General features: G+C 33.4%; 2 protein-coding genes across 4 annotated transcripts in view; one reads left to right on the top strand and one right to left on the bottom strand.

Annotated features, from left to right (window-relative positions):
- IRSp53 (Insulin receptor substrate 53 kDa) overlaps positions 1-26,009 on the bottom strand; it is a 298,284-nt gene that overhangs the window by 234,526 nt on the left and 37,749 nt on the right. The window lies entirely within an intron of this gene.
- LOC140744293 (uncharacterized) lies at positions 2,790-10,629 on the top strand. Of its 2 annotated transcripts, none has more exons than XM_073075849.1 (4): positions 2,790-2,877; positions 3,886-4,126; positions 7,428-7,514; positions 7,596-10,629. In XM_073075849.1, exons 2-4 carry the CDS (start codon positions 3,886-3,888, stop codon positions 10,283-10,285), a joined length of 3,018 nt encoding a protein of 1,005 aa, XP_072931950.1. In that variant the 5' UTR covers positions 2,790-2,877; the 3' UTR covers positions 10,286-10,629. The 2 variants fall into 2 exon arrangements, with proteins under 2 accessions (XP_072931950.1, XP_072931949.1); XM_073075848.1 differs by lacking the exon at positions 2,790-2,877 and adding an exon at positions 3,617-3,772.

Below are 26,009 nucleotides of genomic sequence, written 5' to 3'. Positions count from 1 at the left end.
TGAAATTGAGGTGAAGGTGGTAGAACCCTCTGTGGTTCGACTCCGGCGGCACCACCGCCACACCTATTTCTGCCTAATAACAGCAGTATTAGGCGCTGCTGTGTTCCGTTTTGAAGGGTGTGGTAAGGGAGACATACTTTTCCGAGGCGTTCCAGCTTAGTCCTCAGGGGTAGCGCGGCGCAGCTGTGGCCGACCTCAGGTAGGAATATCTAATCCTATCTGGGGTTGATTACAGATGTCCATGGGCGGCAGTAGTCACTTACCATCAGGTGGACTGCATGCTCGTCTGCTACTTCTATATTATAAAAAAAAATCAACATTTGAGGTAAAGTGTAAATTAACATAGGCAATGTTTAGTAGGGCTTTTCGTTGTATACTAATTCTCTATTTCTTGATATCTAACAAACCATAGTGAGTAAATAACAGAAGGAACACTTAATTTCAGATTTTTTTCTAGAAATACCTGTTAGTAAAACAGTTAAACGTAAACTGATTAAGCAACATTTTCTGTATAAGAAATTATATTTGTCAGATAAGAAGGCTATTACATTCTTCGCTATGCTTTTATAATTACGTAATAGTCAAGTGTTTTACTTTTTCATTATGTTATCATAATCAGCCTTGTCCACCAAGCCTTTGAATCTCGCTCATAATTTGACATTTGATGGTCCTTAAGGGGCTACAAACATCAGCAGCCTTTACACACATCTCTTTCATTATAATATATAAATAGGTTCCCTGCAGCCCACCTGATGTCAAGTGGCTACTGCCGCCCATGGATATATGTAATAATCCCCAGATAGGATTCGATATTTATATCTAAGGTCGGCCATAGATGCGCCGCTACCCTGAGGACTAAGCTGGAACGCCTCGGAAAAGTATGTCTCCCTTACCACACCCTTCAAACCAGAACACAGTAGCGCTTAACACTGCTGTTGTTAGGTAGACATAGATGTGGCGTGCTGCCGGGGTCGAACCACAAAGGGTTCTATCGCCTTTAAAAGTACAAATATGTACACGCAGCTACAATGTATATCATGCAATGTACCCAAATATCATTATGCGATCACACTATAAGGGTAGTATAATCAGAGCATGATTCGCATTCGACTAGTTTTTCCCCAAACAAAACTATCGTAAACAGAGACAGGTCCTTTTGTTTCGTATAGGCGCATGGACGGTCGTGCGGACAAAAACACGTTTTTTCCCTCCAAAATGTGTCTTTGTAATGCTACGATCTATTCGCGTAACCACCACGAATGGGTAAACTATGAGTTTATAACTAAAACCGGTATGAAATGAAGAATTCGTTATGTAAATTGTTAAACTTAAAGATCACATTAGTCCAATTCGTTTTAAGTAAATATTTTTGGTACAAAAATGAATAAATATTATACTTCAGGCGGGAATCAAACTCAAACCTCACAATGTATGTAGGAGTACAAGTTGGCACATCGTCATGAAACTATTACTATCCCACTGCTGGGCATGGGTTTCCTCTCAGAATGAGAAGCATCAGGCCATGGTACACCGCGCTGGCCAAGTTTCTATTGAAAGAATTCACATACCTTTGAGAACTTTTCTTTAAGATCTCTCTGGTATGCAGGTTTCCTCACGATGTTTTCCTTCACAGTTAAAACAAGTGATAAATAAATTGTAAAATGCATATAATTTCGAAAAATCTGTGATGCATGCTTGAGTTTCGAACCTCGGACCCCTCGATCGAGAGGCCGAATTTCAACCACTAAGCTATTACCTTTATATTATCATCTATTCAGTGCAAATGTTTTCCGTATTTAACATTAACTCGCGTTTACGTACTTTCGGTCTATAAAACCCCAAATCGCCCTTTAACGCCGGCCCTAAAAGCTAAATAAAGCTCTTGAAAACGTAATGAGTTGTTTCGCTACATTTTACACCCAAACTCTGTAGTTGTTGCTAAAACAAGTTCCTAACTCCTACTTCATGTCCACTAGTCTTTTGTGCCACTACTCTTTTGTTTCACAGTTCGCCAACGTCGTTTACAGAAGCTACGTTCCACGCTACATTTGTTTATAACTAGTTCTATTTAAACCCTGACTTTAGTCTAAAACTCATATTTATTTTTTTGTAATAATACTAGCTGACCCGGCAAACGTTGTGTTGCCATATAAATAAAAAAAATGTTAAGGGTGAACAACCCTTATAACTTAGGGGTATGAAAAATAGATAGTAGCCGATTCCCGGACCTACTGAATATGCATATAAAATTTGGTGAAAATCGGTAAATCCGTTTCGGAGGAATACTTAACTGACATTGTGACACGAGAATTTTATATATAAGATATGTTTTACCCAAACTACTTTCGTCATCCTTTCTATTATAAATACTTTCCAATTTTTAACCGTTATCGTATTTAACCGTATACATCATTATCTCTTTCATGTTATTAACAATATTACTCTTAAAAAAGATATCAAAACAAAAACGTAGTTACGATTTCTAACTCCCAATTTTTTGTTTAAAATAACAAACCAGTTAGGATGTTTATTGAGGTTATCTGTGTTGTTTACAATCTTTTGTGACGTAACTTTATATAAAAGAAAACTACGTCATTTCTTATAACTCTTGATCACTCAACTTTGGCATGGAATAATGTGACAAAAAATACGCGTTATCTAATATTCTCTAAATGATTTTTACGAATAGGTATTGACCTTATCCTATACTAAAAACGAGTTAGCTTTGTGACGTAGTTTCAAGTATAAGGGGTATATACTATATATGGACCGAATGAATACTTTATTCACCAGAACATTCAAAGCAGTTCACCGAGTAACAAGGTCACAAAACAGAAAAATATTTATTTTGTTCGACTCTAACACCTGTAAAATAAGGTAAATTCTCCATTATATATCATAAAGCTTATTATCTATTTGTTTAGTCATCATCATAATCGCTGCCTAGCTTCATTACGTATACATAAGCAACAAATGTCTCCTTCCTATTGTTTATGTTGGAGGCATCTCTGCACCATCAGGGTTGGAGATTTGAAGATCCAATTTTCCATCATATCATGTTATCCTACATACTCAATGCTCACTCCAAGTTCCTTGAGAATAGGGTGGACAGAGGGCAAGTTATCATAAAATGTGTCAAAAACGGGTTGTAATGACGAATCCACCCCATAACTCAAACTAATCATCAGATCATACCCATATCAAGATACGAAAATACCTTAATGACCCTTTCAAATGTTTTCAAAATAAAATTTTCAATTTACTAAAACTAGCAAAAATGAGACCCCTGTGAAGCTAGTCGCATACAATAGAGTTAAAATAATGTCGATCGGCTGCGGCGTCGACAAACAATCGCCGGACATACGAAAATACGTGACAAATAGATAACCCACAGAGATAACCTCTCTTTAGGAAGTCGATTCCGATTCTGCGAGCGCGCTGTATTATAAACTGATAACCTGCTAAAACATATATCGTTCCCATTCTAATGTATAAAACGTAATCAGAAAATGAGTAGGATGGGTTACAATAACCTTCAATTTTACTCAACACTACCAACACTCAAATTGTCCCGAATAAAAGTGTTTTAATCCCGCGTCGCAAGTGTCACGTGCGGTCGTGCTACTCTCGTCTGCTTCCATGGGTGGCAGCTCTCCTACACAGTCCACGCATTTTACAATTAAAATTTTATTTTGTGTATTGTATTTCAAAGTGCTTTCTTTAAGATTATACTCGTAATAAGCTGATTGAATATTTCAGTTGAAACTCATAGGTGGACTAGTTTTTTGGTATTTTTTTAATTTATGTATCATTGTACGCGATCTTACAGCTATAAACAGATAGTTTTGTGACGTGACCGTGAACTTTTGTTTGTTTTATTTTCAGATGGAAATCAAACATACATATAAGTACTATGTGGTTCAATTTCTGGAGAAACCTTACAGTACTATTGATTTAGAGGTTTGTGTTCCATATGGATGGATGAAGGTGGATGAAAATACAAATCCAAAAACTTCCGCAGCATATCCCACTAAGTATTCACCGTCTATTAGAGAAAGTGTTCGTAAAGATTTCCCAATACGAGAAGAGTGGTGTTTTTATAAAGTTAAAGTGCAATATGGAAATGGTGAGTGCAACTTTATTACTAAGCTTGACTACCAATGATTTTTTATGTGATTAAGCTGATTAATGATTTAGAGTAGAGTGATAGAGGTGCCGCGATAGAGGTGAACTGTCCCATGGCGGACGGCCACCTGCACGAGCGCCTCGTCAGCGTTGACCGTTCCGCGAAGGCACGATGCAGCGTAAGCACCGTGTAGGGCTTGCGCGGTGCAGCCTTAACGTGTAGGGCTGTCCCTTACTCGTAACTTATGTCTACTAACTAACTAACTGTAAAATAAATGTTTTCTATTCTATTTCTATATGTCAACGTATTTACCGAAAGAAAAGATATAGAGGATATGACAATCGAATACATAATTGAAGTTAGTGCAACCAGTGTCCTTAAACTGAATTTACTATTAATTGTTATATATTGGAATAGTAGAGAGACCGATTTATTTTATAGCCAATTGATAAAAATATTAGAATTACTAAATAAAAAATATAATCATATGAATATCGTTATCGGCGGTGACTTCAACGTAAATATATTACAAAATAATCAGCAATCAACTACATTACTACAATTAATGTTAGACTACAATTTTAAACAATATGTAAATGAACCAACCCGTGTGACAAAAGACAAATCCTCTTGCATAGATTTATTATTTACAAATATACATGAATATAATTTAAACACATACGTCCACGATTATGGGTTCTCAGACCATAAAGGAGTAATCGTAAAAATAAAAAGCTTATTTGATACAGAAATTAAATATATACAATGGGAAATAGAAAAAAGAATATTTAACCAACAAAACATAAACAAATTTAAAAATTGCCTAAAAACTATAGATGGGATAACTGTATTAGATAATAAAAAAACAGTAAACGAGAATTACACTATGTTCAATAAAATTTTACAAGAAATACTAAATAAATGCATTCCGAGAAAACTATTAATATTAAAACAAAATAAAAAATATACATGGCTAACCCGAGGTATAAAAATCTCATGTAAAAATAAACGGCTATTAAAATCATTAGTTAATCATTATAAACATCCAGTTCTTATTAACTATTACAACCAATATACAAAAATATTAAAAAAAACAGTTATAAAATCAAAACGTAATCAATATATAGCTGAAATGGAAAGATCTCATAACAAAACCAAGACCATGTGGAAAATAATTAAAGAACGTACAAATAAGAATATAAAAAAACCAAAAAATAACATCAAACTAAAAATCCATAATGATATAACGTCGAACCCTTGTAAAGTGGCGAATCATTTTAACGAGTTCTTCGCGTCGGTAGGAGGTGCCAACAGTGCAGTAGGTGCACGCGCACCTACCGGACGCCCACCGATGCACCGTATTGAAAATACGATGTTTCTGAGCCCAGTCGAACCGCGCGAAGTACTTCACATAATTAAAAATCTAAAAAGTAAATATAGCTATGGTGTCGATGAGCTGCCACCTATTCTAATTAAAAGCTGTGCGAATGAGCTAACCCTACCTTATCATTTATTGATCAACCAAACATTGTCACAGGGGACTTTTCCACACTTACTTAAAATTTCTCTAATCAAGCCAGTACACAAAAAATTATCCAAAACAGCCCCTAATAACTACAGACCAATCGCCTTACTACCCACATCTTCAAAAATTTTTGAAAAAGCAATGCAAAAACGGCTCAATTCGTTTTGTGAAAAATATAATATTTATGACGACTCTCAAAACGGATTTCGGAAAAATCGATCAACAATATTGACCATCTACAAATATATGCAACAAGTGCTTGACATAATAAATAATAAAAAATACGCTATAGGAATATTATTAGACATGACGAAAGTATATGATAAAGTACAATTTAAAATACTATAAAACAAACTGTTCCATTTAGGTATACGAGGAATATCGTATGATTGGTTCAAATCTTACCTGCAAAACCGAAAACAGTTTGTAGAAATAGAGTACTTTGAACCTAATACCAGGAAAATCCATAACATTAAATCAAACATCATACAAACAAAAAATTCAATCCCGCAGGGAAGTGTCCTTGGATGTATTCTATTTTTATTATATATAAATGACCTTCCAAAAATATTAAATAACTTTTGTGTATTATTTGCTGATGACATTTCACTATTAACATCTGGTAACAACAATATTAATTTAAATAATAATCTTACTGACATTCTAAATAATATAATTGACTGGATGAATGATCATAATCTTGACATAAACTTCCAAAAGACTAAAATAATGCAATTTAGACCATATCAAAAATCTCCTCTTGACATAAATTTTACATTTAATAATTCAAAAATACAATCTACTGACGTGTTTACCCTATTAGGATTACAAATAGATTCAAATATTAATTGGAAACAGCATGTAAAATTAATTCGAACTAAACTATCAAATTTTATATATGCACTCAGAGAATTAAGAAAAACAACAAACTTAAAAACCGCCTTGTCTGCATACTATGCGTACGCATATGCATGGCTCAAATACGGCATTCTACTTTGGGGAAATAGTGTGGATGCCCACCATGTTTTCACCCTACAAAAATGCGTACGTATCCTGGAAAACATTAAGGAACCCGTCAGCTGTAAACCTTATTTTATTAAAAATCGAATACTCACACTAACAGCAGTATACATTATGGAAGCATGCAAATTTGTAAAGCAGTACCCGCAGTTCTTTCAAGAACGAGAGGAGTGCCTCCAACGATATCAGAGTCGACAGAAAAACAAATTATTATTACCAACTGCCAAACTTAAAATTTATAGCACTGATCCCAATTTCATGTGCGTAAAAATTTATAATAAATTGCCAGAAAATATAAGATCAAACAAAAACGACAAGGAGTTCTACGCCTACTTAAAGGAATTATTAATAAAAAATGCATATTACAAATTAAGCGAATATTTAGAAAACTAAAATACGAAACAAATAAAATTATTATTATTATTATTAACAAAGAAATAAATACTTATTAAATGAAATAATATTGTAAATCTGACATCAATGTTTATTTGTAAATATAAATCGGCCGCTCTCGTATTCATTGCTACACCCACTGTGGGTTCATGTGTTTCTAAAATTGTAAATGATTTTTATAAAATAATTGTAAAACCATGATTGCAATAAAGTATTGAGTATTGAGTCTATTTTTATCACGCCTCTGTGGTTTTAACTGTTATGTGTAATTAGATTACATGATTTTTACTGTTTTATTTAACTACGTTTATGTATGTTTTGGTTTGTTATGGAAATATAAACAAAATATTATTTTGTTTACAGATTCGTTCACAAAAGCAGAAAAATATATAAAATCAAGGACTACAACTGAACCTCAGAGAAATGAATGTTCCAATACAGAAATTAATGGTAAGTACTCCACCACAACCTTCCAAACAAAAATAACAATAATATTTACTTAGGTATTTATAGAAAAATGTTTTATTTCAGAAAATAAATCAGCTACCAAAAGAAAACCACATACTATGAATCAAAGGTCATCGCCGGATCCTGCAATAAAGAAAAATGACACAAAGGACCTGCTTTTGAAAAATAACCGAAGCGTTTCGATAAAATTATCTACTCAACAACCAATACTAACGATTTCCACTATCGAAACATCTGAATCAATGAGTAAAAGGCCAAATCATTCAAATGAGTCACCAAAAAAAGAACAAGAACAACATGATACAACAGAAGTTGAAATGTCTACTGTTACAAATAATTCTACTGATCAAACGGTTTTAGAAAGTGGTGCTGAGAATGAAACTTCTTCAATTCTTCCCAGTCAGTCCCGTCAGCCCTTGACGAGTAATAATAAAGAAAATTTTCCAATACACAGTCCAAATCAGAAGTCACAAGTAGTAGATATGAAAAAAAATGACAAATTAGATCCAATTCATGAAAGATCAAATTGCCAAAATAGTTCAACAAGTGGAGCTACCGAGTATTCTATCAAATCCGCGGGAAAGCCTGATAAGCCATCAAAACGTAAATATGAACAGGACCCACGCTTTTTACCCTTTTTAAATTATGCACATTCTATTTCACTAAAACAAAAACTACTTAAACTAGAATCTAACAAAATGCATGGTATGCGTTCAAGCAACCGGCCTCCGATTAATACTATAAACACAACTGTTCAGAATTCAACCTACCAATCCCGTTATTTGTCCGATCAGTCACATCAACATCAGTATCCAGCAACTTTACATAATAATTCCCAATCGCAAAATCTACCTGAGCCGAATTCTGCTAAAGTCAAGTCGAATGTCGAAGAAAAAAACACCGCGCTGCGTTACAGTAATCATTTTTTAATGCTAAATAAACACATTTTGAATCAAAGAAACAAATCAGTTGGAAGACCTATGCATGCGTTAAATAAATACAATTGTGGCCTTCAGCAAATTTCGCCAAACATGGCTACAATGAGTACTCCATCTGATCTAAATCATTTGCACTTTCCTCGGTTATCCATGCATACCAATCAAGAGCCACGCGCAAAAGAAATACTTAATAGATCTACCGGAGTCAAACCTACATATCAAAGCGGGCACTCTCAAAGCACTACGCATCAAGATCCATACACACAAGGATTTCTTCATAGATCTACTGATGTGAATCCTACAGATCATAACGCGCACATTCAAAGCGCAATGCATCAAGAGCCATGCACACAAAAAGTACTCCATAGATCTGCTGAAGCGAACCCTATAGATCAACGCGCTTCCTCTCTGAAAGCAAAACATCAAGAGCCACCCACACAAGAAATACTCCATAAACCTACCCAAGCAAATGCTATAGATCAACGTGCTTGCTCTGCAAGTGCAACGAATCAAGAGCCACGCACACAAATAGTAATTGATAAATCCACCAAAGTTAATCCTATAGAACAAAGCAATAGCTCTCAAAGCACACTCAGAAAAGAAATTAAACTTAACACTTTAAAAAGTAATGTAAAAGTGATGCCAAATATGTCAATACAAGTCATACAAGATCAATCTACCAGTGAACTGCGTAATCAAGAAAGGTGTACTGGAAAACCGCCTAAACTAAACCATACGGAGAAAAGTATTAATATGAAAAATAATACAAATAATGAATCTTCTTCTGCACAGAGCACTCCAATTACATCCCAGTCAATCAAACAATCATGTAAAAATAAACTTTCACTATCACCAGTCTCCAAACATTCGTTAAATCAAGAAATGCCTACGCAAGAAATAACTGTTGAAAAAAATACCGAAGAGAATCATATTGACCCAAATACTTGTCCTGAAAATAATAGATGCCTAGAATCAACACTTAATACAAATGTATTTACTACAATTAATGCCTTACCTGTAGTAAGCTTAATTGTAGAGCAATCTTTATTAAAAATTATTCAAAATATTATTGAACAAACGCAGTTAACTATAACCAACCAGTTTTTGGTAAATATCAATTATAATAATACTACATCTGTTCAATTTGACGAAGCAATTAAAGAAATACTGAAAGCAATAGACCGTTATTTTGAATTGGTGAATAAAGAAAAAATTGGAAATAATAAAAATAAGAAAAGTAATAACCTGACACATAATTACATTGCTAATGACAACGATGACAATAATGGTAATGATGATTCTGGTGGTGATAGTAAAAATAAGGATGGCAATGAAAATAATGATGACTATTATGAACCCCCAACAAAAAAACGTGGTTCAAAAATTACGTTTCTTTTACCTCAAGAATATGATCAACATGACTCCAGGTGGACTTTAAAGTATCAAAAAATTGAACCAGGGGTTGTTGAGCTTATGCCTTCTCGTGAAATATACATAAACAATCTAAAATTTAATGATTGTAAAAGAGCAGCAAATAATTATGAAGCATTTGGACAAATGTTATTATCAGAAATATTTTCTCGAAATGCATTAAGTGTATGCTCACTAAAGGACACTAAGAATAATTATGTTCGCGGGTTAGATATACGACCTGGTCTGGATAAAACAGCAATATCAACATTAACTACATATGTGATGCATTATGGACATACACAAGGCTGGGGTCCGTTCGATATGAATTCTTTTGAAAATAGTTTACGCAGGAAAATTCTAGAAGTGCGATCTAAATATGGTGTAACAGGTATAAGATCGTGAATGAAACTTCCCATAGTTATGTTTTTTATAATATTTTATATATGTGGTCCATTATTTATTGATTGTAAAATTATATGATAACTTCAATAATCATTTGACAGCAGAGAGAATAGTTATTATTGTATAAGAAATTACTTATAACTTTAAATCTAGTGAAACGCAAAATATATAACGGTTATTTAAATAATTATATAATTACCTAGAATTATAAATTGTAGTACTTATATTAAAATTGTGTCATTGTATAAAATTGTTTACTAAATTGTAGTGTACTTTAAATTGTAGCATATACGTGTTAGAGATAACCTAAATTTTCCTTATAGCTCGCTTGTATAATTAGAGTAAAATTAATTATAAATCAGTGTATAAGTAAAAAAAATATAGAAAAATATAAAAAAAATATTATTTCGTAGTTAAATTATGAATTAATTATCTATAAATGTATTTGTTAACAATATTGTACAAAAACATTTTCCTCTTAATTATAATTATTATGACTAATGACATGCTTTTTATTATTTTCCTTGTCTCTTTATATCGAAAACTATATTTAGTTGCATCTTTATTAGCCAACAGCTAAATCAAGATCAAAAGTAATAGATTTCTTTTTGATTGGAAATGTAGCGAAGTACGAGTAATTGTAATTGTATATACAATTTTATGGTTATTTTTAAAACTTAAACAAAATCTTTTTTCATTTGAAAATTGTCTGAACTAGAAGACGAATCCAGACCCTTTCAGTTACACGCCGAAAGCTCTACCAGTTCTATCTTTACAGGCTTATACTGATTTAAGCTATTTTCAATTTAGATATAACTATTAAGCACTCACACTTTCCACTTTATTAAAAATCCGCGAAATTCGAATCACACATTATGCATTTGGGTTTCTGGTTAGCAATAATTAACTATCAATTACACCATTTTTTCGAAATCAACCCTTAAAAGGGTAAACTGAGGGTTGAAGTTTTGTTTAAAAATCCACCAATTTTTAAGCAAGATCTATGAATCTTCTGTTAGGAAAATTTGATCTTCAAAGTTTCAACCCTTATAATGCAGAGGAACGCCAGCCTGCGCCATCGGCGCGCACATATCTATAATAAGGTTTCTGAACGATGCAGGGGTACCTCCAACCTAAACAATAAGTACAAGTTAAACTTAAGGTTTTGGTTTACGTTTATGTTGAAGTTTACATTTACGTTAACATTCCCGTCTAGGTGTAACATTACGTAATAAACTCTATTAATATACATTAATTTTATGTTATCACTGAAAAGTGTAACAAGTAATTAATTTAAAAAATCAAAAACCCGACTGCACCAAAAAGGCTGAAGTAGAATTTCCAAAAGCAGTGAAATAGGCATTTCATTATTTTTATCCAGAAAGCCAAATACAAAGTTTCATAGAAGGTGTCTGCTTCAAGAACAAAAGATGTTCAAACAATATTATCCTATTTTATCCTCGTAGTGTTCATTTACGCTATATAAAGAACCTATGTGTAAAATTCCAGCACGCTTAAGTTCAGCGGTTTTCCCTTTGCGTTGATCTCTGGCACAGCAACTCTCTCATTTAGTCAGACAGTCATCTCGATGTGTATATACGAGTATATATGTACTAGCTGACCCGGCAAACGTTGTGTTGCCATATAAATAAAAAAATGTTAAGGATGAACAACCCTTATCACTTAGGTGTAAAAAAAAAATATAGTGGCCGATTCTCAGACCTACTGAATATGTATATAAAATTTGGTGAAAATCGGTGAAGCCGTTTCGGAGGAGTACGGTAACTAACACGAGAATTTTATATATAAGATATATTATATAATGTATATGTAATCTCCTCTTAATTTCCTTTATTTTGACACCCTACTCGATAGGTTTGGTGAACTTTTTTTTAAAACGTGTTACTATTTTGCGAAAAAATTCACCACGGTCTATAAAATATATAACTTCAGTAAATCAAAGTTTCGGTCATTATTTTACCTCGTTAGAGGTAGCATTTCATTATTTTTATCCAAAAAGCCTGATACAACATGTCATAGTGTTTGCTTCAAAATTGACGATTGTTCAAATGAGCTTTTAACCCTTATTTTATCCTCTACGGGGTTGATTTTTCGGAGGGAGATAAATAAGTGCGTCCTTGTTCCTATCCAGAAAGCCAAATACAATTTTTTATAGTAGTTGCTTAAAAATTAAAGGATTTCAAAAAAACAGTTTTCCCCTATTTTACCCTCTTAAGGGTAGAAATTTCCAAAAGGCCTTTCTTAGTACTTATTCAAGCTATATAGAGAACCTGTGTGCAAAATTTCAGAACTGTAAGGTCCTTGGTTTAGGCTGTACGTTGATTTCTGAAAAACGAAAAAGTCATTTAGTTAGTCAGTCAGTCAATCACCTTACTATTTTATATATATACAAATATGTTTTTATAATCTCCGTTTAATTTCCTTCATTTGATACCCTACTCGATAGGTTCGGTTAACTTTTTTTTTTAAATGTCTTACTATTTCGCGCCAAAAATCCGCCATTTTGATTTTTTTTTACTAACACCTATCTAAGGACACTCGGGTCGTTGAAACAAATATAATGACACTTTAACTGTTGAAATTCATCCAGTAGTTTGTTAGATCGGATCAAATAAAGAAAGACAAACATACAAGATACGCGCGAAAAACATAACCCTTCCTTGGCAGTCGGGTAAAAAGACCTAACGAAAAATAGAACCGAATTCAGTTTTCAGTACAAAGCGAAAAATAATTTAAATATAACTTGGTTAGGTACATACTTCGGAATTCGGCGCTTATGATGGACACAGGTTATGTCGTGATTAAACGATTTAGAGAGAGTTCTTTTAACTACTCACTGGGCCCACAATAAAAAGACTTAATAAAAAACATCTTTACCGATTAAGCAGGTCTTTTATGAAGGCAGTAAGAAAACTGTGTATCCCGAAAGTGGGGCGAAGCTGTTTTGTACCATTTTGTATTTTCCCGATACGTGTATTAAATTAATATGATCCATTTCTGAGTTTGTATTCTAACGTCACAATGTGTATTAATTTCTACGAATAACTCATTTTACGTTGAAGAAATACAGAAGAATTAATCTTTGTTTTAAGACCTTTAAAGAAGGATTGAATAAAAAACGTAACACAATATATGTATACTTAAATAACAATATGCAGAAATAAAAAAAATCTTGCAGAATTATAAAATGTTAATCTTGCATGTTACACCACATCATTACTTATGTCTTCCACAAAAAAATATTTTGATTATATTTAATTTTATCTTTTTACTTAATTTATTCTTGATTGCGATTGATTTTAATTGTACTATTATCTGACAAAGCTCACATTATCATCTACATCATGTAGATACACATACATCAGATCAGATATACCAAATTTAATATCTGTAAAATTAAGTTAAAACTTATGCTTGACATCTTTACTGTACAAGCAGAAAAAAATAAGCTAGCAATTTCCAATAGAACAAATTAAACATAGATAATATTATTCACGAGACAAAAAAACGGTTTTCTTATAATATAGGAGTAGCAGACGAACATGCAGTCCGCCTAAGGGTACGGTACCCTGAGGACTAAGCCGAAACACTTTCGTAGAGTATGTCTCCCTTGGTACACCCTTCAAATCAGAACATAGCAGCGCTTAACACTGCTGTTATTAAGCAGAAATAGGTGTGGCGGTTGTGCCGCCGGAGTCGAACCAGAAAGGGTTTTACCATCTTCAGAATACAACAGTAAAACCACTTACATTAAATATTGGTAAATTGGGTACCGAATTTAAAAACGGTTCTGCCTGCCAAAAACGCAAGTCTTATTACGAGAGTAACAATTATTATGTGACTGGGCCGAGTTGTGATTGATTGAACCATCGTTCGCATCTGAATATCGAAACGCCAACCTGTGCCAAATGTTTTTTATTTCCTCGTTTATTGTTTTCGCTGCGAAAAACTAGTAACGTTTATGTTTCATACTTTTTAGGGTTCCGTCCCAAAGTAAAACATATTACTATGCCTACGCTGTCTGTACGTCTGTCTCTCTTGATGGTGGCTAAAACAACAACTACAAAAAATGGCTTGAAAATTAATGGGGTCCCCATACAACGCACTACATTTTTTGTTGTCGTAGGCATTGTGATAGGTAGATAGCTAAAATTTTCACAATGCACTTACTTATAGCTGCTATAATATCAAATCATGAAAATAAAAAAATAACTAAACACGGTGGTACAGAACCCGCCGTGTGCGAGTTCGACTCGCACTTGGGTAACCTGCAGCGTCTGCTTTTTAAATTATGTCCAAACTATTCTTTGACTAATCTAGACGTTTAGAGACCTAGTTTAAATTCACAACCTATTTATTTTCTAGGTCAAGTAGAGTAAAAAGTGCGAATTCTTTTGAATGTGTTTTCGAGATTTCGCACTTTCTACGATGAATATGCGACGCCAAATATTTCAGGCATGTAGCAGCGATGTTAAGCCGTATTCATAATGAATCAGGTCTTTAAACATATTTAACTTTGTACACCTTTTCTTAATTTAATAAACTTTATTGTTTTGTCAAGGATTTTAAAATAAATGACTTTATGGTCTATGTCTAGTGTTTATTTTAAATTACTGATGTAGCTAATGAGCATGGAGTTCTCGTTACTACATACTTAAAAAAAGATGGCGGCGGCGCTTAATTATATTTTTTACTAGCTGACCCGGCAAACTTTGTACCGCCTCAATCTATTTATGAAATGTATTTCATATTTACACACCTTTTAAACCTTCCCTGGACTTCCACAAATTGTTCGAAACTAAAATTAGCCAAATCGGTCCAGCCGTTCTCGAGTTTTAGCGATACTAACGAACAACAATTATTTTTTATATATATAGATAAGCATAAATAGATATGGCGATGCTGTCTCTGAAGGTAACGAAGGACTCACCTTTTAAAGAGATAATGTACGCTTTGGAAGACTAAAGATAGAGGTGGATACACATTATACAAGTGTATAGTGCTAAGGCGCCGACTTATAATAATAATAGTGCTTTTAGTGCATAATGAAACAAAATCTCGTATGGTTTATGTTTCAAAGTTTTTTTTTATAATATAGGAGTAGCAGACGAGTATACAGTCCACCGGATGGCAAGTGGCTACTGCGTCTATGGACATCTGTAATCAACCCCAGATAGGATTACATATTCCTACCTGAGATCGGCCACAGATGCGCCGCTACCCCTTCGGACCAGAACACAGCAGCGCTTAACACTGGTGTTGTTAAGCGGAAATATGTGTGGCGGTGGTGTCATGGTCGAACCACAAAGTGTTCGATCACTTTAAATGTAAACGTAATGCTAAAATTAGCCGTCACACAGTTTCTGATCAAAATTCTTAAAAGTAAGCGCGACTCGACACCCATTGTGAGTACAAGAAGTTATGAAAGACCATTTCCTGGGCTTGTTTAATTAACGTTACCTCGAATGTCACCATTCATGGGTCACAATGGAGCAATGAGCCTTTGTTTGCGGAGTTGTTTAGCTACAGGGTATCACCTACTCAGTTGACTCAATTCCGCGATGTTAATTGGAATCACGCCGATACCCCGCGCCTCGCTTTGTTACCGTGAGTTATGTCTCTACAGCCAATTAAGAATGGAACAGTTGAATATCGGGTTAGTAACTAATATTTACTAGTAGAATATGTCTTAACTATGGTCGATATTTTGGTACGCCTTTTTGGTTCTATCGGTTGCGCTAAAACAAGAACACCAAATATAGTGTCGACATCGTGTGACACTATATTCTATATGACACTATGTCGGCGATACAACGCAGTGTCATGATTTTTAAGATATAAGATTAAATTAATTATATTCCAATTATTTTCGAATATAAAATTAACCATATTATATTATTTTGATTTTTCACTCCCTTTAAACGCGCCATATGCGTTCATTCATAATATAATTTTAAACTTATACTTAGATCTTTTACAGAATAAATCAATAACATTTGATAATGCAATTGTAACATGGATACGTTTTTATCATCATAATAACTCCTAATAATAACTGATGAGAATTATTTTTCTTCAACTTATAGTTTATTGCCTGTTTATATTGTAGTGTGTGTAGGACTCATAGTTATATAAGTTAGGTTAAGCTTAGTATTAAGACAGTAACAATAAAGACATCAAACAACGAAGACGCCTCTCAATACCATACGAGCCTGCTTTAACACTACATGGCGACCCTGCCTGGCCGGTGCGCGTGTGGCGTTGCCACGTTGCACGCGCACCGGGAGGCGTTCGAAACGAAGAAGAAAATTTTTAAATGAAGCTTGAAGATGAAAGAAGTTTTCTGATATAGAAGAAGGGAAAAAAGTTAAGAAAAATTGAAGATCACGAGGAAAAGAAAAAAAACAAAATGAAGAAAGAAGTTCTTTTTTGTGGAAGAAAATTATATCAAACAATGAGAAAAATAACTAAGATGAACAAAGAAGTTCCGTCATGAAGTCATGGAAGAAGACAAAAAATAGATTAACTGAACATCGTGATCGTGAAAAACATAAAATATAGAGGAAAATGTCTTCGAGCCCTTCAATCATCTTAAAACGGAGACTAGAAATTATGAAGACTACCAAAAGAAGATCTACTCTTCATCATCAACGGACACCGGTCAGAGTAATTTTACTGCTTACGGAGACCAGCCCTTGTGAGAACCCTTGGCGTAGAAGATCAGCTCAAGAGAACTGGACACGACAACCCTGGTTACAGTCATCATACAGCAGGTATCGAAAAAAAACAGCATAAAAGTAATTATATTGATTTAGAAAAGAAAGTAAATTGTGTAGTAATATATAAATTAAATATGAGTATATGAACCAAATTTTCTGTTTGTGTATGTGTTAAATATTAGTCAAAGTTTAATTAATTGTTGCAAAATTATTGTTTTTTAATCATATAAATAATATTTATTGTACCTACAGTTAGACTATTAATAATTTCAAGTTAGATACTATGTTATTATTTGCATAGTATTTTTTTTTTTATTTTGAATGTTTTACAAACCACATTTCATACATTTTGTTTAAGAAATTGATTTAATGTTGTAAAGTAATGAGTAAACCCAGATAGTAACAGTAGTTTCACTCAATCCGCGTTCTAATTACGCTTACTTGCAAATAGTTCGTTACGAGTCTTATTACCCATCCTTTATGGGAATGGTATGTGTTAGTTTCGGGTTGCAAGAGTGATGCAATGCCGATGCAGTTTTGTTTTACATGCACACTTGTTTAATATGTTCCTTTGTTTATTTTAATAATCAGGTTGTTATTAATTTAGCTTTCTTCTGTTAATTTGAATTTATGTTATTAATGTTTTTATGAGTTATGTTTATAAAAGTTAAAGGTACATGTTTAGAAAACTATGACTGTATGTAAATGATTATTGTCTTTGAAAGTATATTGATTGATACTGAATAATTATGACAAGAATGTAAGTACGAAAAATTAGAAAGGATTCCATTCGCAAGTTAGTATTTTTGGTAACGATCGGGATTGATCCCCCGAGGATTAAGAAAGTATTCACATGCGTTTGAAATATTGTGTGTTGTATAAGTTTTTTTTTTAATTGGTTTTATGAGAGGAATAGTAGTAGAATTCTGTGAGTGAAAGAAAGAATATATTGTATTGGGAAATCATGATCATACTGTACGCGAGTCGTCTGTGTGAAAGAAATCGAGAGGTAGAGATTTATGAAAGAATAATGAAATGATTTGAAAGAGTTGAATAATTTAAGAAGAGTGAACTTAACCCTCTTTATGCCATGTTCTTGATCATGTAGTTACGCGAGTCGTATACGTGAAAGAAATGGTGGTTGGAACACTGAAATGAAAAATAGTAATGAGGGAATGAAATAATGTAATAATTAAGGGAAAGGAACCCTAGTACGTACTATAGGAGTAAAGGAAAATGTGAAATGAAATGAATACGATGTTAAAATGTAATAAAGATGTAAGAAAATTGTATTGAAAAATATAAACGTAGGAAAGGAGAAAGACTTTGTGATAATTATGAAAATGAATTATATAACTGGAAATGATATAAGTAGCTACATATTAACTTGGATTTGACTATAGGTGCCTAAAAAGAAATATATCTAACAAGAAATGTATACTTGATAAGACTAAAACGCATATAACGTCAGCGTAACGTTATGTGTAAAAATGGATATGACAATATTTTTTTCCGGATTTGATTTTTTTAACTAAGTTAGTAACTTAAGATCTACATTTAAGGTAAATAATATTATATTATAATAATTTAGTTCGTAAAAATACTATTATCTGTTATCTTTTTATTCGTTTATATTATTTAACTTTGAAATGTTTATGTTAGTAGTCTTAACGCATATTACACCATCCTTACTGTTTCTTTTCTAAATTTTGTAATGTAAAAAAAAATTAAATCGTGTTTTTCATTTTTTTTTTCAATAACCCGTGGAGGTGTAGTGTGTGTAGGACTCATAGTTATATAAGTTAGGTTAAGCTTAGTATTAAGACAGTAACAATAAAGACATCAAACAACGAAGACGCCTCTCAATACCATACGAGCCTGCTTTAACACTACAATAATTATGATCTATATCACCTTGAGGTGACAAAAACAGCAATAAAAGAATTTCAAACGCACAGTTTTGACCGCGAGAATACTGTGAACTTAAAATGCTACACTCCGTCAAGGGTTGGTGTTGGAGGATGCGCTAACAATGTGTCAATATTGTGAATCTCGCGAAAAATAAACTCGCCGAGCTTTACGTGTTCATACTATGGGGTTTTCCAGCTTTTCACGCGATATAGCCATGTTTATCTGCTACAGAACCTTTTATTTACTCGAAATGTGTTTTTCTGTTGAGTATTTTTTATACTTAATTAGCAAACGGACGTGCTGTCCATCTATTCAGTTATTACTGGCCATGAAACTATTGACAACCTAAAATAGGATTGGAAGTCTAACTGAGGAAGGTTACAGCTTCGTTACCACTCCTGAGATATTAGTTAATTAGCTTCTTGTTGGCTTTTTTATTACCACAACCCTTGTAACCGCAACAGAACAACGCCCAAGATTTAGCTACTTGTTTTAAAGTACGAATAAGTGTAAAGATGCTGTATCGCAGTCAAACCACTTAAGGTTCTACTACCTCAAAATCTTTTATTTTTTTATTATGTTTAGATTATTTGACCAATTATGACAAAACTTTCTAGAATGCTCATCTTTACGATTTTACGGGTCTTGCATCAATATGTTAATAAATAATTTAAATATACCTATAATATGAGTAGGTACATATTATGATGGTGCAGGCAGCCAGATTTTAATTTCATCTGATATAAGGAAATAGAATTCTAACAGAATTCGAGAGGCTCCGTACCATTTTTCGTAGACGTCGCAAACACAAAGAAACGTCTTTTTCCTTATTTGACTGCTTTTACTTAAGTCACCCTTTTAGGGTCTCAATTACTGCAATGCGGCGGGCCAAATGTTCTGCATTGTCATCAGCGGTAATAAATAAATTGGGAGATTTACCCCAAACTGAGTTGAGCTGCAAGTCATTTTGATGAAATATCTGATAATAAATTCCATGTGTGATAGCATTCAAGTCAATATAATTGGATGAGAAGACATAAAATATCTTTATTTAGACATTTACTTGGTACTTTTATTTGGTACTTATTTGGCTACACTAGTTAATATACTAAGTGTTTTAAACCATTCTAAACAGCGATGAAAATGGTTTACTTTCATTGGTTTCAATAATAAATATTATTGCGCATTATTATTTCACTTGAACATTTCCTTGATAAATACTACAAAAGTTCATTCAAATAAATTAAAGTTAAAGGGTACTTGAAAATATGAAAATAAATGGAAAATACGGATATTTTGAAGACCCTCCAATGTATTTACTCATGAAATATTTTAATGGATGCATAGGTACGTTTAAAGTCAATAAATATACTAGTTTTTATTGGCGCTTCATGGAATTCAGGTACAAGTGGATTTTTCCGAATAAAACAAACGTTGCGCGGTAAATCTAATGCAATGAAGTTAGCGACGAGCTTACTTCCTCCTTTGCAACATGGATTAGTAATGATTACTCAGTCCTAACAAGAAAATGTAACCAGTTTTAAGAATTGAGATAGTTGCGTAAAAAAGTTTTGCCACGTCTCCGTACTAAAATGTCCCTAAAATATTTGAAAAACTTATTTATTTATTATGTAATTTACGCAGTATTAGTTATTTATCCGTAATTTTTCTCTTAAAATATTTTTTATTTGTCAAGATCTAAAAAAATAATAACTGACTAATCAGCCTTTTGTGGCTTCATTCAATTTCAAGGCGGCGAAGTATCTTTACTATTCTATGGTCCTTTGTTTTAATTTATGCAAGTTTTACATGTGATTGTCACAGATGGATTTATGTAGAAACGAACTTTTTATAAAACCATACCAAAATTGAAACACTTAAAACTAGATTAAACTGTTTCTTTTTATTCATCTTTTTATTTTTTACGCCAAAAGATAACTTCGTCCGAGCGTAACTGTCTAATAAGTACATGTTGTTGTCAACCCATTACTTTCCCACCGCTAGGCACGTGTCTCTCAGAGTGAGGGGCTCAGGCTATAGTCCACCGCGCGGCCCAAATGCGTATTGGTTCACATACCTTCAAGAACAAGTTATAAGTAATTTGTAATATGCACATAACTTTTTTAAAAATCAGGGGGTTACTACCATCTCTTAACACAATAATATTTTAATCATACTTTTACGTTTTTCACTATACTACAGTTTCTTTGTTTACTACTCCACCTCATACTTTATCAAATTTAAAAGTGTTTTTCTTATTATCTTTATAGGCAGTTTGGCGTAAGATATTCTTTTACAAAAACATCTTCCCGGACCGGTGTTATCTGTACGAAATAAATCATTTTATGGTTAGCTCCCGATCTTGATAAGCGAGTTAGTACCGGAGGTAAATGTAAAGTTTTATTTCTTTTAACATTTCGGTGACACTTGCGAATCGTGCTTCGAGACAAAGAGATTTTGTAGTCTATTAAGTACTTTACGCTTAAATCTTACTTTGCACACGTTTTAAAAGGCCTTTGTTTCTACGTTACTGTTGAGAGTATTTTTTCCCTGGTCTAATTCAAATAAAAAGTGAATTATTCGTGCAAATTAAATGTGGTTCTCCATATAGGATTGGAAGATTTTTAGTAAACAATATCCTTTACAATGTTATTTTTTGTCTGATATCTGTGTCCATCTTCCATCAACAATACTGATCGAAGGTGTACGTATATAATAAAAAATGTGACGTTTTATTTTATCGCGTAAATAAAGACAAATGAGAAAGCTTCAAAAGTTTAACGTTTTACTGGAGAAAATCCCGAAATAAAGTCAGACGATGCTTATCTAGTTAATTGTATTGGCTGATCTATTGACAAATACTCTCCTTTAGACGCCGACAAGAAATCTAGATATAACGCTAAATTGCTTTGTGAAATATGGTGTCTATATTCTGAACTCACCTATTTATTCACAAAAGTTTCTTTGAGGCAATATATTTTTGTATGTTACTGGATGATATATTTATAAGTACTGTAGCCCTTGTTTGGTTTCACTAGTCGGCACGGATCTCTTCTAAATTAAATCATTGGTAAAATGTGGATTTGTGGACAGTGTATAAAAAATAATCCGCTATTTTTATAGGACTTCGATTATCTTTCTTATAGGGATAATATTACAAAAATCTGCTAATGAGTTTGAGAATTTCCCCCTCACGGTCATCATCATTAACTGGTTTTCTACTGTCCCTGATAAGTTTACATCTCCAATTTGAGGGATTTCAGTTAAAGCCCACCAGATTGCCAAACACGCATCGGTAAAATGTCTAAAGCCTTAAAAACTAGCAGTCCTTGCGTTGCGGTAAAAGGTTTGGAGGTCGACTGACTTACATATAAGGCGAACATTTTGGTCCTCAGAAGCGCATGTGTGTTCAACTTTAGGTGGAACACCCGGCCCATACGAGTTGTTTACATAAGCGGTAGTGACCACTTACTATCAGGGGGCCTACCACCTTAAAAACCATCACAGTTTAAGAAAGTTTTTTTATATCACGGCGTGCGTAAATTGACGTTTTACGCACGCTTCGCGTGCGCAAAACCCCCATTTCCGACCCCGTAATATAAAATTTTATACAACACGCGGACGAAAAATGTTTTTCTGACTCGTGTGATTGCAGTCCTCGCCTGCGGCTCGGCCTGCAAACTCACACTTGTCAGAAAAAAATTTTTCGTCCTCGTATTGTAATGTACTATTTTCAATATTGCATCAACATTATTTTGTTTCGTATCACGAATCCTTAAAACAATGTTGTTTTATTCCTGCCGAGTGATGTAAAATAATTAGTGTCTATTTCTTATACAAGAGGAAACGAGATCTCGAAACTAGTATCATCTCTTTCCCACCACGGTCTTGATTATTTTTATATCTTGATTAGTATATCTTCATAGCAACATTCACAATTACTTTATTTCGTTTAATGTTTGTAATTTTATTTTAGCCACACCTACAAATATACGAGAAATACGTCCAAACGTACTAAAAGATATCCGAGTACGCCGCTTTCGCGTCATTTAACGTCAAACGCATACGAGACGGAGCTCTTTGGTATTCATAGACGTCGCGCGCCAACTAACATGTTTGACGTATAGTACTCGCGACTACTCTAGAATGCATTTAGGATTATATGATTTTCACGACACGTTCTGTGTTATACTGCGTAACTGCGTGTATCTGCTTCTACAGCGAAATGGTGGCTACTTAAATAACGGCTTGTTGCATTTTTACATACGATGCGTCGTTGGATTTGTCTAAAGAGTGAAAATGAAATAGGCTACATTGCTTCCTTTTTCAGGTTATTTTTTTTTGCTTTTGTTTTATTTATTTACTATAATTACTAGTATCATATATTGTTATGATTTTTGTTATAATAATCACAACAGTAATATTCACATTAACATTATTAATTTTATTGTTACAAATATATGAGAAATACGTCCAAACGTACTAAAAGATATCCGAGTACGCCGCTTTCGCATCATTTAACGTCAAACGCATACGAGACGGAGCTCTTTGGTATTCATAGACGTCGCGCGCCAACTAACATGTTTGACGTATAGTACTCGCGACTACACTAGAATGCATTTACGATTATATGATTTTCACGAAACGTTGTGTTGGATTCGATTGTGTACTTGTGCAGCAAAATATTTATTTTATTATTAGATTAAGTGTACGTTTGATGAAAATTTACGCATATAAAATAACACTTGATATGAGTTTAAGGCATATATTTAGAAGAGAAGCTAAGTTTTCTCCATTCCAATTAAAGCATTTTCACAGACCCTAATAACTATAAACATGATGTGATTTATATTTTTTAACTATTTTGATACCCATCTATATTTTAAAGGTTGTAGAACCTTTAATGTTTTCCTTCACTTTTAAGCACCAACATCACCTATTCAGTAATTTCTGTCAAATGCCAGCACTCTACACAGCACTACTACGCCTTCAAGTGTAGCCACAGGTGTTAATAAAGTATAACGTGCTCGTAAATATAGGCACCTCATACAATACGAACACTGTACAAAATTCCCGAAGAATATAAAAACTTCTCAAATTACACATGGGTAAAGCCGATAAGGAAAAGCGTCTAAAATTGTAAAGAGTCGCTTATGGGAATATCATTATTATGCAAGAAAACAGACTTGTAGATGAAAATGGGAAAAGAAAGTTTTGATGACCCTAAGGTTCTATTGGAGTAACTGTTCTAGATTTATTTCCTTATAAATCTAGAACAGTTAATGAAGAGTAGCTTATGAGAAAATAATTATTTGGTATGAACGGGAACATAAATAAATATAAAAGAAAGTAAAATATGATAAAAGTGTTGGTAATGAGATTGATGAGATTCTACTAACGTTTCTGTATAAGAGACCCGGTTGAATTTAAGACTACATTCGTATTTAACGTCAATATAAATGAAACAAAGCTGTTTGATATTCATAGACATTGCGCGACGACGTTGTTTGACGTTAAATGTTCACGACAACAGTGCCCTTACCATGAATTTTTACGTTTTGACAAATATTACTGTTTTTGGTATTTGTTTACGTATTGGCCCATACAATTTCCAAGTTCTGATATAATCCGCTCATGGTAAGGGTACAGTACCCTTACCATATGTTTTTACGTTTTGACAAATATGACTGTTTTGGTATTTGTTTACATATTTGCCCATACATTTCCAATTAGCGCCCCTAGCGGATTGGATCAGAACTGATTGTAAATATATGGGAAATACGTAAACAAATACAAAAACAGTCATTTTTGTAAAAACGTAAAAATTCATACTAAGGACAGCATAAGAACAGCATTTATCATTGATACGATTTGATACGTTATGAATCTGTTCAAATTAAAATTTCCAAACATGTTGGAACACGAAAAAATATTGCAATTTTTTACAACTGGATACGTACAGGAAATACCTAATTCAGTCTAAATATACGAAGACACAGATAAAAACTACTTTACGTAGCTAATAAACCCCACTAGATAGGAATATCCGCGTAATCCACGTCAAACGCACGCGAGTTAGAATACGCTCGTAATTGGTAATAGCGCAAATTAGGTACTTGCAATATTGACGTACTAATATCCTACGATAAGTTCACTTATAATACTACTATATTGTGATTATTATGTCAAAAATACGTACGGCGATATTGCATGCACATTCAAAGAACATTTGTATTCCTAAAACTGATGTTGAATCAAAAATATTCTGAAAATATCGGTACACATATCGACATAGTATTTATTCATCTATTATGTCTCTATAAGAATAATCAATTATTCTATAAGAATAATTTCTATATATATATTCAATAAGATATTAATCTTATCCAGTCAGAAAGTAACAATCAATTGATTTTATGTCAAAGAAAAAAACACGAAGAATCTTCAATAAATTACCGGCTTTTGCTAAAAAAACTCAAATGTGTGAAGTTTAGCATAGTATTCTGTACTTAACCTAAATCTTTCTGAATTTGAGAGGGAGATAAGTGTTTTATATTCAGACAAAATTGCGTTATTATGGATACCCAATGAAAGATTGAGGATTCATGCGTAGAGATAAAGTATTAAGTTTGGAAATTACTTCAATTTCCCATCCGTTCTTAGACGGTCGACAAGAGATTACCGACGCGTAAGCTCCGTGCATCTGTAGGCTACGACCGACATTTGTAGCTCGTTTACACGTTGCGAGCTACTGGCCTAACAGTAGCCAGTAGCCAGTTATTCGCTTTATATACTCGCATGACAGTACCTCACCTGTTGTGTCCACGTGACCACCTAGTCTCGAGTTGTCGTTTATATTTGAAAACACGCGCACAGACGCTGCACACAAAAATACAGGCACCGTTAGCAACTCTAACTACTGCCGAGCTACTCCGAATGTGTCCGAACAATTCAGTGTGCAGGCTGCTGCCACGTGCAAGTGAAGCTCTTTTCAGACAAACAGACGAATGATATCAAAAAATATTGAAGTAACTCGGATATGATATACTACCCAACTTGCACATGCGAGTAAC

Source organism: Epargyreus clarus, unplaced genomic scaffold (genome assembly GCF_041222505.1).
Source record: "Epargyreus clarus isolate Ecla_fem2 unplaced genomic scaffold, WU_Ecla_fem_2.2 ptg000008l, whole genome shotgun sequence".
Lineage (NCBI taxonomy): Eukaryota > Metazoa > Arthropoda > Insecta > Lepidoptera > Hesperiidae > Epargyreus > Epargyreus clarus.
This window is presented reverse-complemented; position numbering and strand designations above follow the sequence as displayed.

Coding starts and splice junctions, on each gene's coding strand:
- LOC140744293 (XM_073075849.1), top strand. CDS start 3,886: ATGGAAATCAAACATACATATAAGTACTATGTGGTTCAATTTCTGGAG. Junction 4,127..7,427: donor TAAAGTGCAATATGGAAATG/GTGAGTGCAACT, acceptor TTTTGTTTACAG/ATTCGTTCACAAAAGCAGAA. Junction 7,515..7,595: donor TTCCAATACAGAAATTAATG/GTAAGTACTCCA, acceptor GTTTTATTTCAG/AAAATAAATCAGCTACCAAA.